This window comes from Polyodon spathula, chromosome 20 (assembly GCF_017654505.1).
Source record: "Polyodon spathula isolate WHYD16114869_AA chromosome 20, ASM1765450v1, whole genome shotgun sequence".
Taxonomy (NCBI): domain Eukaryota; kingdom Metazoa; phylum Chordata; class Actinopteri; order Acipenseriformes; family Polyodontidae; genus Polyodon; species Polyodon spathula.
In genome coordinates, this window is record NC_054553.1 from 5,700,385 (window position 1) to 5,712,847 (window position 12,463).

General features: G+C 38.8%; 1 protein-coding gene across 2 annotated transcripts in view; it reads right to left on the reverse strand.

Annotated features, from left to right (window-relative positions):
- Positions 1-1,720: 1,720 nt before the first annotated feature.
- Positions 1,721-12,463, reverse strand: part of LOC121295806 (protocadherin-19-like) — a 43,840-nt gene continuing 33,097 nt past the window's right edge. For both annotated transcript variants that reach the window (XM_041220866.1, XM_041220865.1), the window contains exon 5: positions 1,721-4,277. In XM_041220866.1, the coding sequence (XP_041076800.1) occupies positions 3,709-4,277 (569 nt within the window). In that variant the 3' untranslated portion in view covers positions 1,721-3,708. The remainder of the gene's footprint in view (positions 4,278-12,463) is intronic.

The window sequence follows — 12,463 nt, forward strand, 5'->3', positions numbered from 1 at the left end:
TCTGGAATCAGAAGCTTGACTGCTGTGTCTTTTCCGAAGTGATGTTACAAAAAAAAAAAAAATCCTTCCTGAATAATTATCAAGGAGTTGCTGCTCTTCTAGGCCAATGAGCTTCAAATTATTTGTCCATTCAAGTGTAACCTAGAAAAAAAAAAAAATAACACCAACCAATGCCCTGCATTGATAAATAAAGAAGAATGAAACAACTACTAGTTTATTATTTTATTATGTTATACCAATCTTTTTAAATAAACTAAATAGACTTTTTAACAAAAAATCAATACTAACAAACTGAGCTGCATCAAACTGCTGACATGAATAGTCAGGGTAACCTATCTGCTAACTTGTTTGCTCTCACATTGTGCTTGACAGTAGCAATGTGTGGCATACATTGAAGTGTTTACATAAGAGATTGCCTCTCAATCATTTTTAGATAGTCATTTATAAATCAGAAAGTCCTATTATAATAGTAGTCACTTCATGATAAACGACTAGCAGCATTCATGTTCCTGTTTCACCCAGAATGCATTGCAAACCTTTCTAAGGCAGAGCTGAAATGAGTGAATTTCCATGTGGTTTTCGCAAAGACTTGGATTATAAGTAAATAATAAGTAAAGTGCCATTACTTATTATAACCAAACTTCAGCTGCCCTTGTGCTTACTCTATAGTGTTAGGGTATCTACAGTCTAGTTATACTACCACATGTGACGTTACATTGTATCTTCAATACAAATGGTTTTAATAAATACAAGTTAATCTACGTTACCTAGCATACAGTACATAACCCATTCATAAATTATATTTGAATATATGTGCCGTAACTCCAGATACACCACCATAGGTTCACACAACATATTTAGGGTGTCTCTTATGATTCTTGGCTGTGGAAACTGAATAAGTACCGCTATACTGTACAATAACATTTTTAATATAAGGTCTTATACTGTACAATAAGAGACACCCTACACAGAAAATATTTAAGTTTATTTGAATTATATAAAACACTGGTAGATTGTTATACTTATTTTCACAAACCAAGTCATGTTAACAAGCAGGTCGATATATCCCTCAGAGGGGAAACCCAGCTGGATTAGTATAAAGTTCAAGGTATTCAGATCCTCCACTGTTTAGATCATTAAACTGGACCCTATTGACTTGTAATGAGTCATGCAATTGAAGATGGCATTCCTTTATTTAACATATATATTTGTTAAACTTAAGAATTGTGCTGAAGTATTCTTTACACAGGATGCACCTGTGCTCAGAAAGTACTGGGATTTTGACAAATGCAAACCTTCCTCAGATGTAATGCTATACAATGCTCCTTCTCTACTGAGGTGGAAAAGAACTTGTGAAGAGTAATAACTAGTTATGGAGACATGCAGAGCATATATAGAGCACAGCATGCTCCTCTGAAAACCAGCAGAACCACCTCCGAGCAACTTAAAACCTGTGACCGTCAATGGAGGGATTTTGATTCGTTTCATTTTTTGTTTCGTTTTCTTATTGTTTTTGTTTTTCAGTGAATTTGTGGATTATCCTCATTGTCGAGTTGAATGGTGTATTGTTGAAAATTCAAATTCATCTTAAAAAAAGAAAAAAAAAAGTAATTCCAATCACACACACACACACACAACCACCCTAAAGCAAAAACTAGTGCAGGAGACATACAAAATGAGCAACCTACACTTAAAAAAAGGAAAAGACAAGGATACAATGTGGAGAACATTTAATAGTTTAATAATAAGCGGCTGTATACATTCAGTAGTTATTTTATCCTGATGTTCCTGTTGCCACAAGCTGTTGGTGAGACCTGTAAACATTTAGGTTTGAGCCCTGTTTCATTTCAATTCTAATGTTTCTGTGCATATTTTAATGTGTTTTAAATTGCAAAGCAACTGAAAACCCACTGATTGGTACCTTTTTTTTTTTTTTTTTATAAATCAGTTTCCTAATTCAAATAATCCAGTACATATAGCCTCAATTCTTGTATGTTTTGTTCTGTCTTTGTTTCAGCATTTTTGTTTTTTCCACAGAAACAACACCTTTGTCTGGTTAACCACATCAGAGATGGGAAGAGGAGCTGCTGGTATACAGCCCACTCCCACTTCAGCTCCATTTACAGTACTAGCTGTGGGATATTTCATTTCCAATTTGGTTTCCCACAGCCTCCCAAATGGGTCCCTCTACCTCTCCTTGCAAACTCACCATACTAGATCAAAAAGACTATGCATTCTCGACACAGATATAAACCTTGGTTTACATACACAGAGTAGCAGAAATGTATAGACTGTCTTCCCAGCTCACAAAGCTAGATTTTTTTACTTAAATATTAAGATTAATTACTCTCCCCTCATTTTTCCATTTTTGGTTTGTGTTCCATTTTTATCCAAGCTAATTTAATAGGCGTACCAGGTATTGAACTTTGTATCGTATTTACCCACACAGCTCACAAACTTGATGGCACAAGAAATCGACCAGTAAGAAACTTTTTTTACAACAAGGTAGACTGCAAAACAACAGTTGCCAGGGGTAACATTTCAAACAAGAGTCCATGTTCTTTTTGCAAATGAAAAAAAAAAAACAACAACAAACAAAATAAAAAGCCTGTTAATTCAAGTATAACTTACTAATAAAATAACTATACAGCATTACATTTCTCATAATAGATTTTTTAAATTATTTATAAAATATATTTTGGCATATACTTTTCACTTTTTTTTTTTTTTTTATGTGTGTGTGTTTGTGTAGCAAAACACTAATTTTGCTTCAGTTGAACACCCCTGTTGTTTATTCTTTAAACTTGGAAACATTAAAGGGATTGTCACAAAACAACTGGTTATTGAAAAAAAAAATCTATACAGAGCTTTACGTACAGCAAGATGTGTGAGTGATGATCATTTCTATACCAAGTCCCACAGCCCAGTTTAAATGAAGTTAGGGCCCAAGTATTAACAAACTGTACCCCAATACATCTCCCTTTCCCACCCCAAGCCCCTTACAGAGACAGGAGACTTGAGTCATTGAGTCATTTCTTTTCCTTCAAGGTGGTAAACAGATCAATTTCCCAGGCTACAGATGTCCACAACTGACTGTTAAGAGTTCAGCTCCATCAGTGTGAAAAACAAAGGCCATCCACACAGCTTCTTCACTGTGAGGAAGGAGGGAGTATCATCTTGAGGGAAACATCAAGGGAGAAGTTCTGTTATCATACAAAGGGAAACTTCGGGTAAAGGCTAGGTTTCTTTTTTTTTATATAATATAAAAGCACTATAGCCACTGGTGACTTCTTAAAAAAACAAAAGAAAACAAAAAAAAAACACACACACACACACAAATATTTATTTCCGCACAGCACAGGACTGCAGAGAATGAAAGTACAATATTATGGTAGTAAAAATAAGAAAAAAGGCGTGATTCTATTTGTGTCCATTTTTACAGGAGTAAACTTTTTAGATGGTTTGCTCCCTCTCCGGTGAATCAAAGGGGAAGGATTTGGCAAGTTACACGGTAAACAGCACCCCTACAGTTCCCTCTGCTAGGACGGTAAATGAAAAAACAGCTAGAACACAAATCCACAACGGACCTCAGTCCAAGACACCCCTGCTTTCCAGCCAAGCTTAATCCTTTCAGGAAATAAGCAGATACCCTTATGTGCGCTGCAAATTGTGTTTAATTTGTTTTGAACCTTTTATTTCCTCCACTTCTTAGAGAACAATATCTTTGAGCCGCTTCCCGCCTGGTGAGTCTTTGTCTCTATTGTCGTGAAGGAGTTGGTTGATTTCCCTGACCGATGGCTCGCTGTCCTTCCCCTCGGGCTGTCGCAGCAGGCTGTGGTTGGCGATTCTCTCAGCGTCGCGGCGGTGCAGAGTGTTGTAAGAGGCTGGGGGCTTGGAGCAGAGGGGGCTCTTTAAGTGCACGGGGGATGTGAGGGGGCTCACATCCTCTCGCCCGTTCCCGGCCTCACGGATCGCTCCGTTGGCCTTGGGGCTGCAAATGGGTACATCAACTGTCCTTTTCACTTTCATCTCACCCCTCTCCAGATCCTGCCCATGCTCAGAGCCGTCCTTGCCGAAGGTGGCAAAAGTCCTTTTGGTGCCGCAGTCCTCATAGGGCTGGACGTCCACAGTGGTGGCCTCTATGGATAGAGCAATGATGTTGCGGCCATGCTCCGGAGATTTGGCTCGGGCTGGTACTCCGACTCGTGGCATCCAGCAGCGGTCTGAGTGCCCAAGTATCCGGCATTCCTCCCGGCAGTGAAAGGTCTCATTTGGATCTGCATAGGAAGGAAAAAAGGAGATGTGTCTTTAGCAAAAGTGTCATTATATGCCCCCCCTGCGCTGACGTTTTAAAATGTCTGACAAAACAATCACAAGCAGACAATACCTTATATTGAATCTGGAAAGGCAGAAAAGAACTGATTGCTTTGTACTGCAGCATGCTATGTTGTAATTGAATAACTAGAGCCATGTTTGGGAACCTGACTGTGTTCCCCCAACAACTGCTACAATCACCTTATACTGTAGTAAATGTTTGGGATATAATAGATGCTGGTGGGTCGCCTAAAAACATTCGCAAGACCCAATCAGAAAAGTGACGCCAAGCAATGATGGCAATGACAATAAGCCTTATTATATCACTCTAGTGGTAATTATCTATGTCTGTCGCACCTCAGTAATAAATGGAATAGAACAGAACCTTGCAGTTAAGGGTTTTTTTATTAATGTATTTATTTTTTGACTAATTTGTGTTACAGTCCACCGGAACATATTTATTATCAGGAGGATTGCACAGCTAGTTATATCCACAGTACTTGCTGGCTGTGTTCTTATCTTTTAACATACAAGAAATAATTTTAATAAAGGCATGTAGAGAGGATCTGACCTGTCAAATTAAAGGCTGTATTGCTTTTATCAAAAATACATTTCTGTGAGTTACTGCAATTTGTTTCTTTCAAAAAGGCTCAATAAATAAACTATGACAATTTATATTTTGAAGTAAAAGCAAAGTTATCATTTTGTTTTGTGGAGGCAGATGTGGTTATAAATATATAATTAAGGTGCATAACAGGAACAAAATGCATTGTATACAGTCAGTCTTTTGTAGTATCACAAAGACGTGGCAGATTTCACTTCATTATACAGTATGAAGCAACAATCTACATTCAAGATGAAGAGCTGTCTGCTTTTTCCTTCCCATTATTTAACAAAACTGTTTTTAATAATTTACTCACGTTAACATAGTGCCAGTTCTGCTGCTTCAAACGCTTTGGTTCATTCCATAAATATTTCATAACAGGCCATCTGGACAGATAACCTTCACTTCACAGGGACATTTAAGTTGATAATACTTAGCTACCTACACACACACACACTGACAGAACAGGCACACACATACAGGCACACACACAAACAAAGGAGTAGGTCTCCAACGATGCAAACATGTACATATGTGCTGGCAAAGTTACAAATCTATAGCATCCATGGTACTGTTACTGACAAAAATGTAACTGTCCCCCTAAAAATATGAAATTATTATTATCTTTACAAGCAGTGATACATTCAACTCCCAGAATGCAACAGGTAACATATGAATCAGCTGCTCAGACAATACACTAGCACATTCTGTCTCAGTGCACAATTGCTAATGTCTGCTTTGTGGCAAAGTCCAGTAGGAAACAAACTTAAGAATAGCATTCACCAAGATGCCTTGGGGTCAAGCTCAGCAGATTGCGAAGTTCCTCTCACGGATCTGAGAGGCAAAGACAGACAGCAAGGGCATGTGGGAAAGTGTCATTGAACCAAGTATGCGCCTAGATCTAGTGCTTCCGACGAGACATATATCCCAATTAAAGTCACCAATTATGCTGATTTCTCTTTCTAAGGTGCGTTTCGACTTGGGCCTGGATCAATCTTTAAAGATTGAATGCCAGGCTATGCTCCATGGCATTAAAGGGGGAAAAAACTGTCAGTGCAATTTGAGCAGGCTGATAAACAGACTTCTGGTTCAGGAAACAAGGCCACTCAGGTGTCACATATCATTAAAGGAGGTGGTCTGGCAAGGAAAAGGAAGGAAAACTCCAGGAAACAGCAGAACTGCTTAGATCAGGGCTCTTACATCCAGGGATCATCATTAATGTTTTATGAAAGGCTGTGTTGTGGATTTCTTTCACTAGTCTTTGGGGTAAACATTTCACCTTAAATATCAATGAGAGTTTAACCTTCTAGGGACCAGTGCGGGCCACACACAAACATACATAGTAGCCATCACAATGGACACATCCATACTCAAGCCATTTATGAGTCTTACATGGCTTTACAATTTGTCACTTGCAAAAAAAGTTAGCATGTGGTCTATACAAAAGAAAAAGAACACTATTCCAGCACAATAAGTGACTCAATCTACTCTGTAATTACCAGACTCACACACACAGGCCCACATTTTGAAAGACTTTTTCATCACCAATTGTCAATTGTGTTGCCACGGTAACAATGGCCAGTCTCAAAGACACACACACACACGCACACACACACACACACATTCGTGCACCTGTCAATCGAAATATTAATACACACCTATTCAGGTATTCCTATAAGAGTAAAGTTCTCACAGCAAGGGGTTTATCTACACACAAGCATTCCCCAGCTCTTCAATAATAACACTAGCTTTTAAAGGATTCCTATCGAACTTAGATCTCGATCTCAGTGGAAGCGCTTAACCGATGCAAAAGCACACTTTCACACATAATTATGCATACAGGTCTTCTTAATAATAAATAACTTCATTATAACCAAAATCTGGACCATTTAAGAGCAGCTGGGAGTCCGCTGAAGGGCAATTTAACAAACTACCACGTTGTTTCTAAGTGAAAAACAACACTCAGAGAGTATATTATGATTAAACTAGCTATCACCATGGGTTTCAATGAGTCGCACAAAAGCCAGGCATTTAAAAAAATAATTTATATCTGAACATGTCTCTATACAGTATGCATAATAAACTAAGCAATTAAACACTTAGCAATATGAATTGGGCAAGCAAGATAGAAAACAGGCTCCACCAGCTGCAACTGCCTTTTGAGAATCCGTTGGCTAAAGGTTGCCAAGCATTACACATAGCAGAGAAACAGGAAATGCATAGAATTATAAAAGTTTATCAGTTATAATGTAACATTTAAACTCTTAGGAGAGATTTAAATTGGGATACAGATGTTGTGTAGATAAAGTGCTTTTTTTGACATTTTCAATAATAATAATAATGCATAATTGTATATATTACATACATTTTAACAATATTTTAATCAAATTCAACATTATTAGCCCAAATCCATGGCTATCTTTGGCACCAGGTGGAGTAAAAATGTTCTACATTATTTGAATTACTTTTAAGATATATGGCCAGAAATTATATATAGCTAAGTTCACTACATTTTGTCTTCCATCTTTTTGCAACGCAAAAGGAATGCATTAGCAAAAGACTAGGGGTTGAAATCCTTAAACGTGACAGAGATAACTGTTTATTTGAAGAATAAATGATCAAAAACTTGACCTCTGCCAAGCATTCATTCTGAGTGGCAGCATTTGGCACTGTAATGATTGCCATAAAACAAGCAGAACTTTATCCTCTCATTTCAGAAAGACGTCCTGGGTCCAGCTATTCTCATTGCATACAGATGGCATCTTGTGTTATGCCGTATAATAGCGAACAAGATACCTCCCCCTCCCACCCGTTCTTGGGCTGGCAGCTACAACAAAAATAGCCAAGCCATCTTCTCTTACATTGTCACATAGAGAGGAACACAGAGACACCTCAGACAGCTTGTATGTTGTCTGCTTGTTTGTCGCTAACAAAAGGTATTTGTCTGCATCTGACCAGCTCTGCACTTTTAAACAGCACCCAAAACTGCTTACATTGAGCAAAAAGCAGGAGTTAATAGGATCCCTAGACCACCAGCCTGCTATCCAACAGGACAAAGTATTTGTGCTCCTGTGCTGAGCCAAAATATTTAAAATGCTGATGGCCTTATTTTTGTATGAAGCAAGGACTTCAAAACTACAGCAATACGGCTATATGTTTATGGAAACAAGAAGAGTCAGGGACTCTGGAAGGTTAACAAAAATCCACTATAAATCTACAGTACTTATGAAATTATGTATATTCCCTCTATGGTTTATTGAATTTAGAGCTCCTGACTGGTGATGGATTGACAGCAAAGGCGGCGAAGGATCTGTATTTATCCTCAAATATGGTACAGATCATCTGGTAATAATGTCACACGATGTTTACTCCGGGCATCTGATTTAAAATGTCCTGCATTTTGAGATGGATGTACGACGAGAAGGCTGTTAATTTTCATGAGGAATTTTACTGCACTTGAAAAGCAGACGGATTGATGGCACTGGTGCAGAAGCTAAGTTTTCACTTTTCAGACCAGGTGCAAGCTGTATTGAACTCTGTGACCTAGCCAATGTACCCCTCCTCAACATAGGGACAGAACAGCAACCCCTCCATTCATCTTGTAAGTATTGCCAGAAACAATAAAGGGCTTTAATAAGACAAGACCAGTAGGTTCCTGCACAGTACAAGGGTCAGGCTCTGTGCCCTCTCCCTGTTGTTAAATTGGAGTGCAGTGACATTAGGAAAATGGCCTGATGTACAGCTCCTGTTAAAACTCACCTGGGACAATTCCAAATGGCTGCTGTCATCCTGGGTTTGCATTCCAGTTTTCCTCCTACAAATCACCCAGGATAAGACTCCTTGGGGACTGCAAGATGGAGTGTTATGATCTTGTTTTTACAAATAGTGGAAGCGTAACTTTACAGAACTGGGTAACTAATCAATCTATTGTATAAGGTAGTTACAGAGTCTCACTGTTATTTCCATCTCCCAATCCTTCAGTTCCTATTCAGAGTGTATTTTTGTGGTTCACCAGCCAGTCAGCCTGCCTTTCACAAGATATTAAGTATTAATGAAATTAAAGCAATCCAGCGATTCTGTGAAGGATGTCTTACAGATGGTAATTCAAGTGTTTTTTTGACTACTTACATTTCATAGCATTAGTACCAGTCAATTTATCAGGAACTAATTCTGCAGTAGTAATGAGTGCATCTGACAGCTAGTTTCTGCAATGAAATTGCACTGTGATTGTTTTGCAAACAATACAAACAGACAGGACTAGTTATGTCTTCAGAGTCCAATGTAAAATCACACATAACTTTATGTGTGACCAAAAATAATCCTGTAAATATATTTGATGTATTAAGCAGATATAATTTAAAAGCAGATAATAAAGAATGAATAAGATTTAATGTACATTACATAAATATGGTTCTGGGTTTCTGTTTTACCGTATCCACCATAAGATGTCATATCTTAATTAAGCTTTCCCTGGTGAAACACACTGCATAACCAAACAACTTAATGAATAAATAAGCAATTAGCTCCACGACTTGATATAATGAGAACAAGCCTTTGTCAGATTGGACCTCTCAACAAGTAGAAGGATTGCAATACATCAACGCCTTGCAAGCAACACAAAGCCACGCAGGAAGGAAAGGGTCCCTGGGGTAGAAGATGGCAGGGATAACGAAGGTACTTAAAGGCAGCAACCATATTGAAAGGCTGCCTAATTTACAATGAGATACAAGCCAATGTTTTGTGGGTCACACAAGGCTTGGGGGCCATTTAATGAATACCAAGGCCACACGATTTATTTGCAAAATACTGTTACTTGAAATCCCTGATGCTTCTTATTAAATCTGAAAGAACACAGAGGTTTCATATAATGCGTCCTAAGGGAGCCTCAGAAATTCCTTAATTTAGTGTCCATCTTACATTTATTAGCAGAGGCCCAAATGCTTTTTTCTGGGGGGGGGGTGTACAGGTGAGTGCTTTTTAGGAATACACATTTTAACAAATGGTGTGCCTTGTGTTTAAGCTTGACTGAGCTATTTGGCTAATTTACAGCCAGGTCCTGTAGTGTGTGAAGTGCAACAGTGATGAAGCTGAGACTGCAAATCATTTCTTAGTAGGAAACTACTTGGATGGGGGGGGGGGGGGGGGGGGGGGGGGGGGCATTTTCATTGGTGGTGTCAGCTTTCTAAAAAGAGAGTAATTAATCTCTGTGAACCACATTGTTCAAATTATTAAACGTGCTACTAATCCCTGCCTTTGTCTAAAACACACTGCTTCATTCCCTTTACAGGTTTACTTTTTTAATGTCTAAATGTAGTAAACACACACACACACACACACACACACACATATTAAAACACATTAAAATACTAAAAGGTGGTTTATTTTTCATATCAATAGTCATTGCAATCTTCTGGATGACTCAAGGGGCAATCTCAGGAGTCAAGGGTAGTCTCAGGAGAAGTACAGGGACTCTTGATAACAAACAAAGGCTAAGCTTTCTCTTCTCTGCTTTCTCCTTCAATTCCAATCTCGCCTCCTGCATGTTCATTGCAGGACTCAGCAGGATTAAGGGGAGGTAGAGAGTTCAAGCTGCCTAATATTTAAACCTACAGGCTGGCCTCAAGATTACAAGCCACCTACCAAATGATACTGAGGGTAATCTTAATGGAATTAAATGTGGATGTCATTAAGAAAGACAGAATTAAACATGGATGTCTAAAAGAAGGGTTTTTGTCACGTTATTCTGAAGGGTCGAAGGGGTGACTTAATAAACACCTTGGCTCTGACATGACAGAAAGCAGCTAATATTATTACTGTCCTGGGTGTCTTAATCTAGCGATACGGCAATCATCTGTTTTAAATGCACCAACGGTCACCCCTAATTCAGGGGCCCTGCAGAGTGGTCTGCTCAAAAGCAGAAGATAGTGAGTCTAGTGGTCAGAGCTATGAGTTGAGGGGGAGTGTAGCTCAATGGTTTTAGCTGAGGACTGTGAACTGAAAATTCTAGTCATTAAAAACTGTACACGCTGTTTTAAAAGGTTTAGGCAGACCGTACCTGCTTACAAATAAGACAGTGGTATCGCAGGGAATAAAATTCCATTACCCCCATTCTGCCCATGACAGATATAAACCCACGTGGACTTCTCAGCCAAGCGCTGCTCAACAAATCAATTCAGCCTTGCTTACGACAGCTGGGAACTCAGCACAGGGCTGTGCGCTCAGCTGCAATACAGAGATCTCTAAAACTTGATTTCCCAACAAGATGTTGCCTGCTTGAAAATAACTGTTACATAATTAATGTAATGGAAAGTGTCATTCAGGCTTGGGCATTTGGATCTGTGTGGACTATATCGTTTTTTATTTGATTTTATCCTTGTGCTGTCTGGGCAGAAGAATGAGTTCTTTCTTTTTTTTGTCTTTCATGACTTAAGAGCCTATGGAAGTAGGACAATGTAAGATTGTACAATGAAGCCAGCTACCCATGCATACAGAGGTGTTTTTCAGATGTATCCCCCTCGAGATAGAAAGATTGAAGTGCCCAAAGTCAATTCTAGGACTCTGTTTGATCTCAGTATAGCAGCTGTGTGGACATCACGGATCCCAGTGCTCAGCTTCAACTATTTTGCCAGTTTCTGAAACAATTATATAATTGAGTTTTTTAAAGTGACACTGTCTAGTTCAACTTGTATAAATTAGTAGCATCCCCCAGATAAAATGAAACATAAAATGTTTTTTACTGCTAGAGGAATAAAAGCTTGCGAAAGGAAAACCAAGTGACAATGTGGCAAGATCTGAAATACCCCTTAAACAGCTCAGCTGTGTTAGTGCTTGACTGAGAGTTACTCTGAATAGGTCAGATAAGGTTCTTCCCAAGGGCTACCTCCTTCGATCAAGGCAGGGAATATTCAAGAGAGTGAGGGGAAAAAAGACTGGAGTATTCAGGTCAGTAATAGTGGAGTTTCACCCTTTGAGGAGAGCAGCCGCTGAGTGTTTCAGTTGGAATCTGAAACTACTGCCTCTGCTTGTCTTTGGTAGTTGTATGGCTAGTACACCTCCTAGGTACCATGAATTGTCACTAAAAAACTCATTTCAGAGCATTCCTGTGAGCTATACAATTTTATAGCTACTTGATTCTCTTCTTTTCTTTTAGGAAGAGGTGTGTGTGTGTGTGTGTGGGGGGGGGTGTTAGGCAAAGCAGTCTGTCGAATTATAAAGCTTAATTGATTGCCTTAAGGGTGAATGATTTCAATTCTACCTGATTCACCTGGATGGCCACATTTCCACCTTAAAAAAAAGTCTGTGTGGTGTTAAGGGGGTTGTAAATACAACCAAACAAAAATGATAGCATGTCCCCCAAAAACTTCTGGCCTCATCTGCTGGATTTTAAAAACAATCCGTTAAGATCTCCCATTTACTTATACAATCTCCTGCTGATAATGCATAATCCGGCCAAACTACAGCTTGCTCTAATATTGTGAGTTTTAATCCTATCATGGGGAACTAATGGCAATAATTTATATTATACCAGAATCCTATGTGATCGGG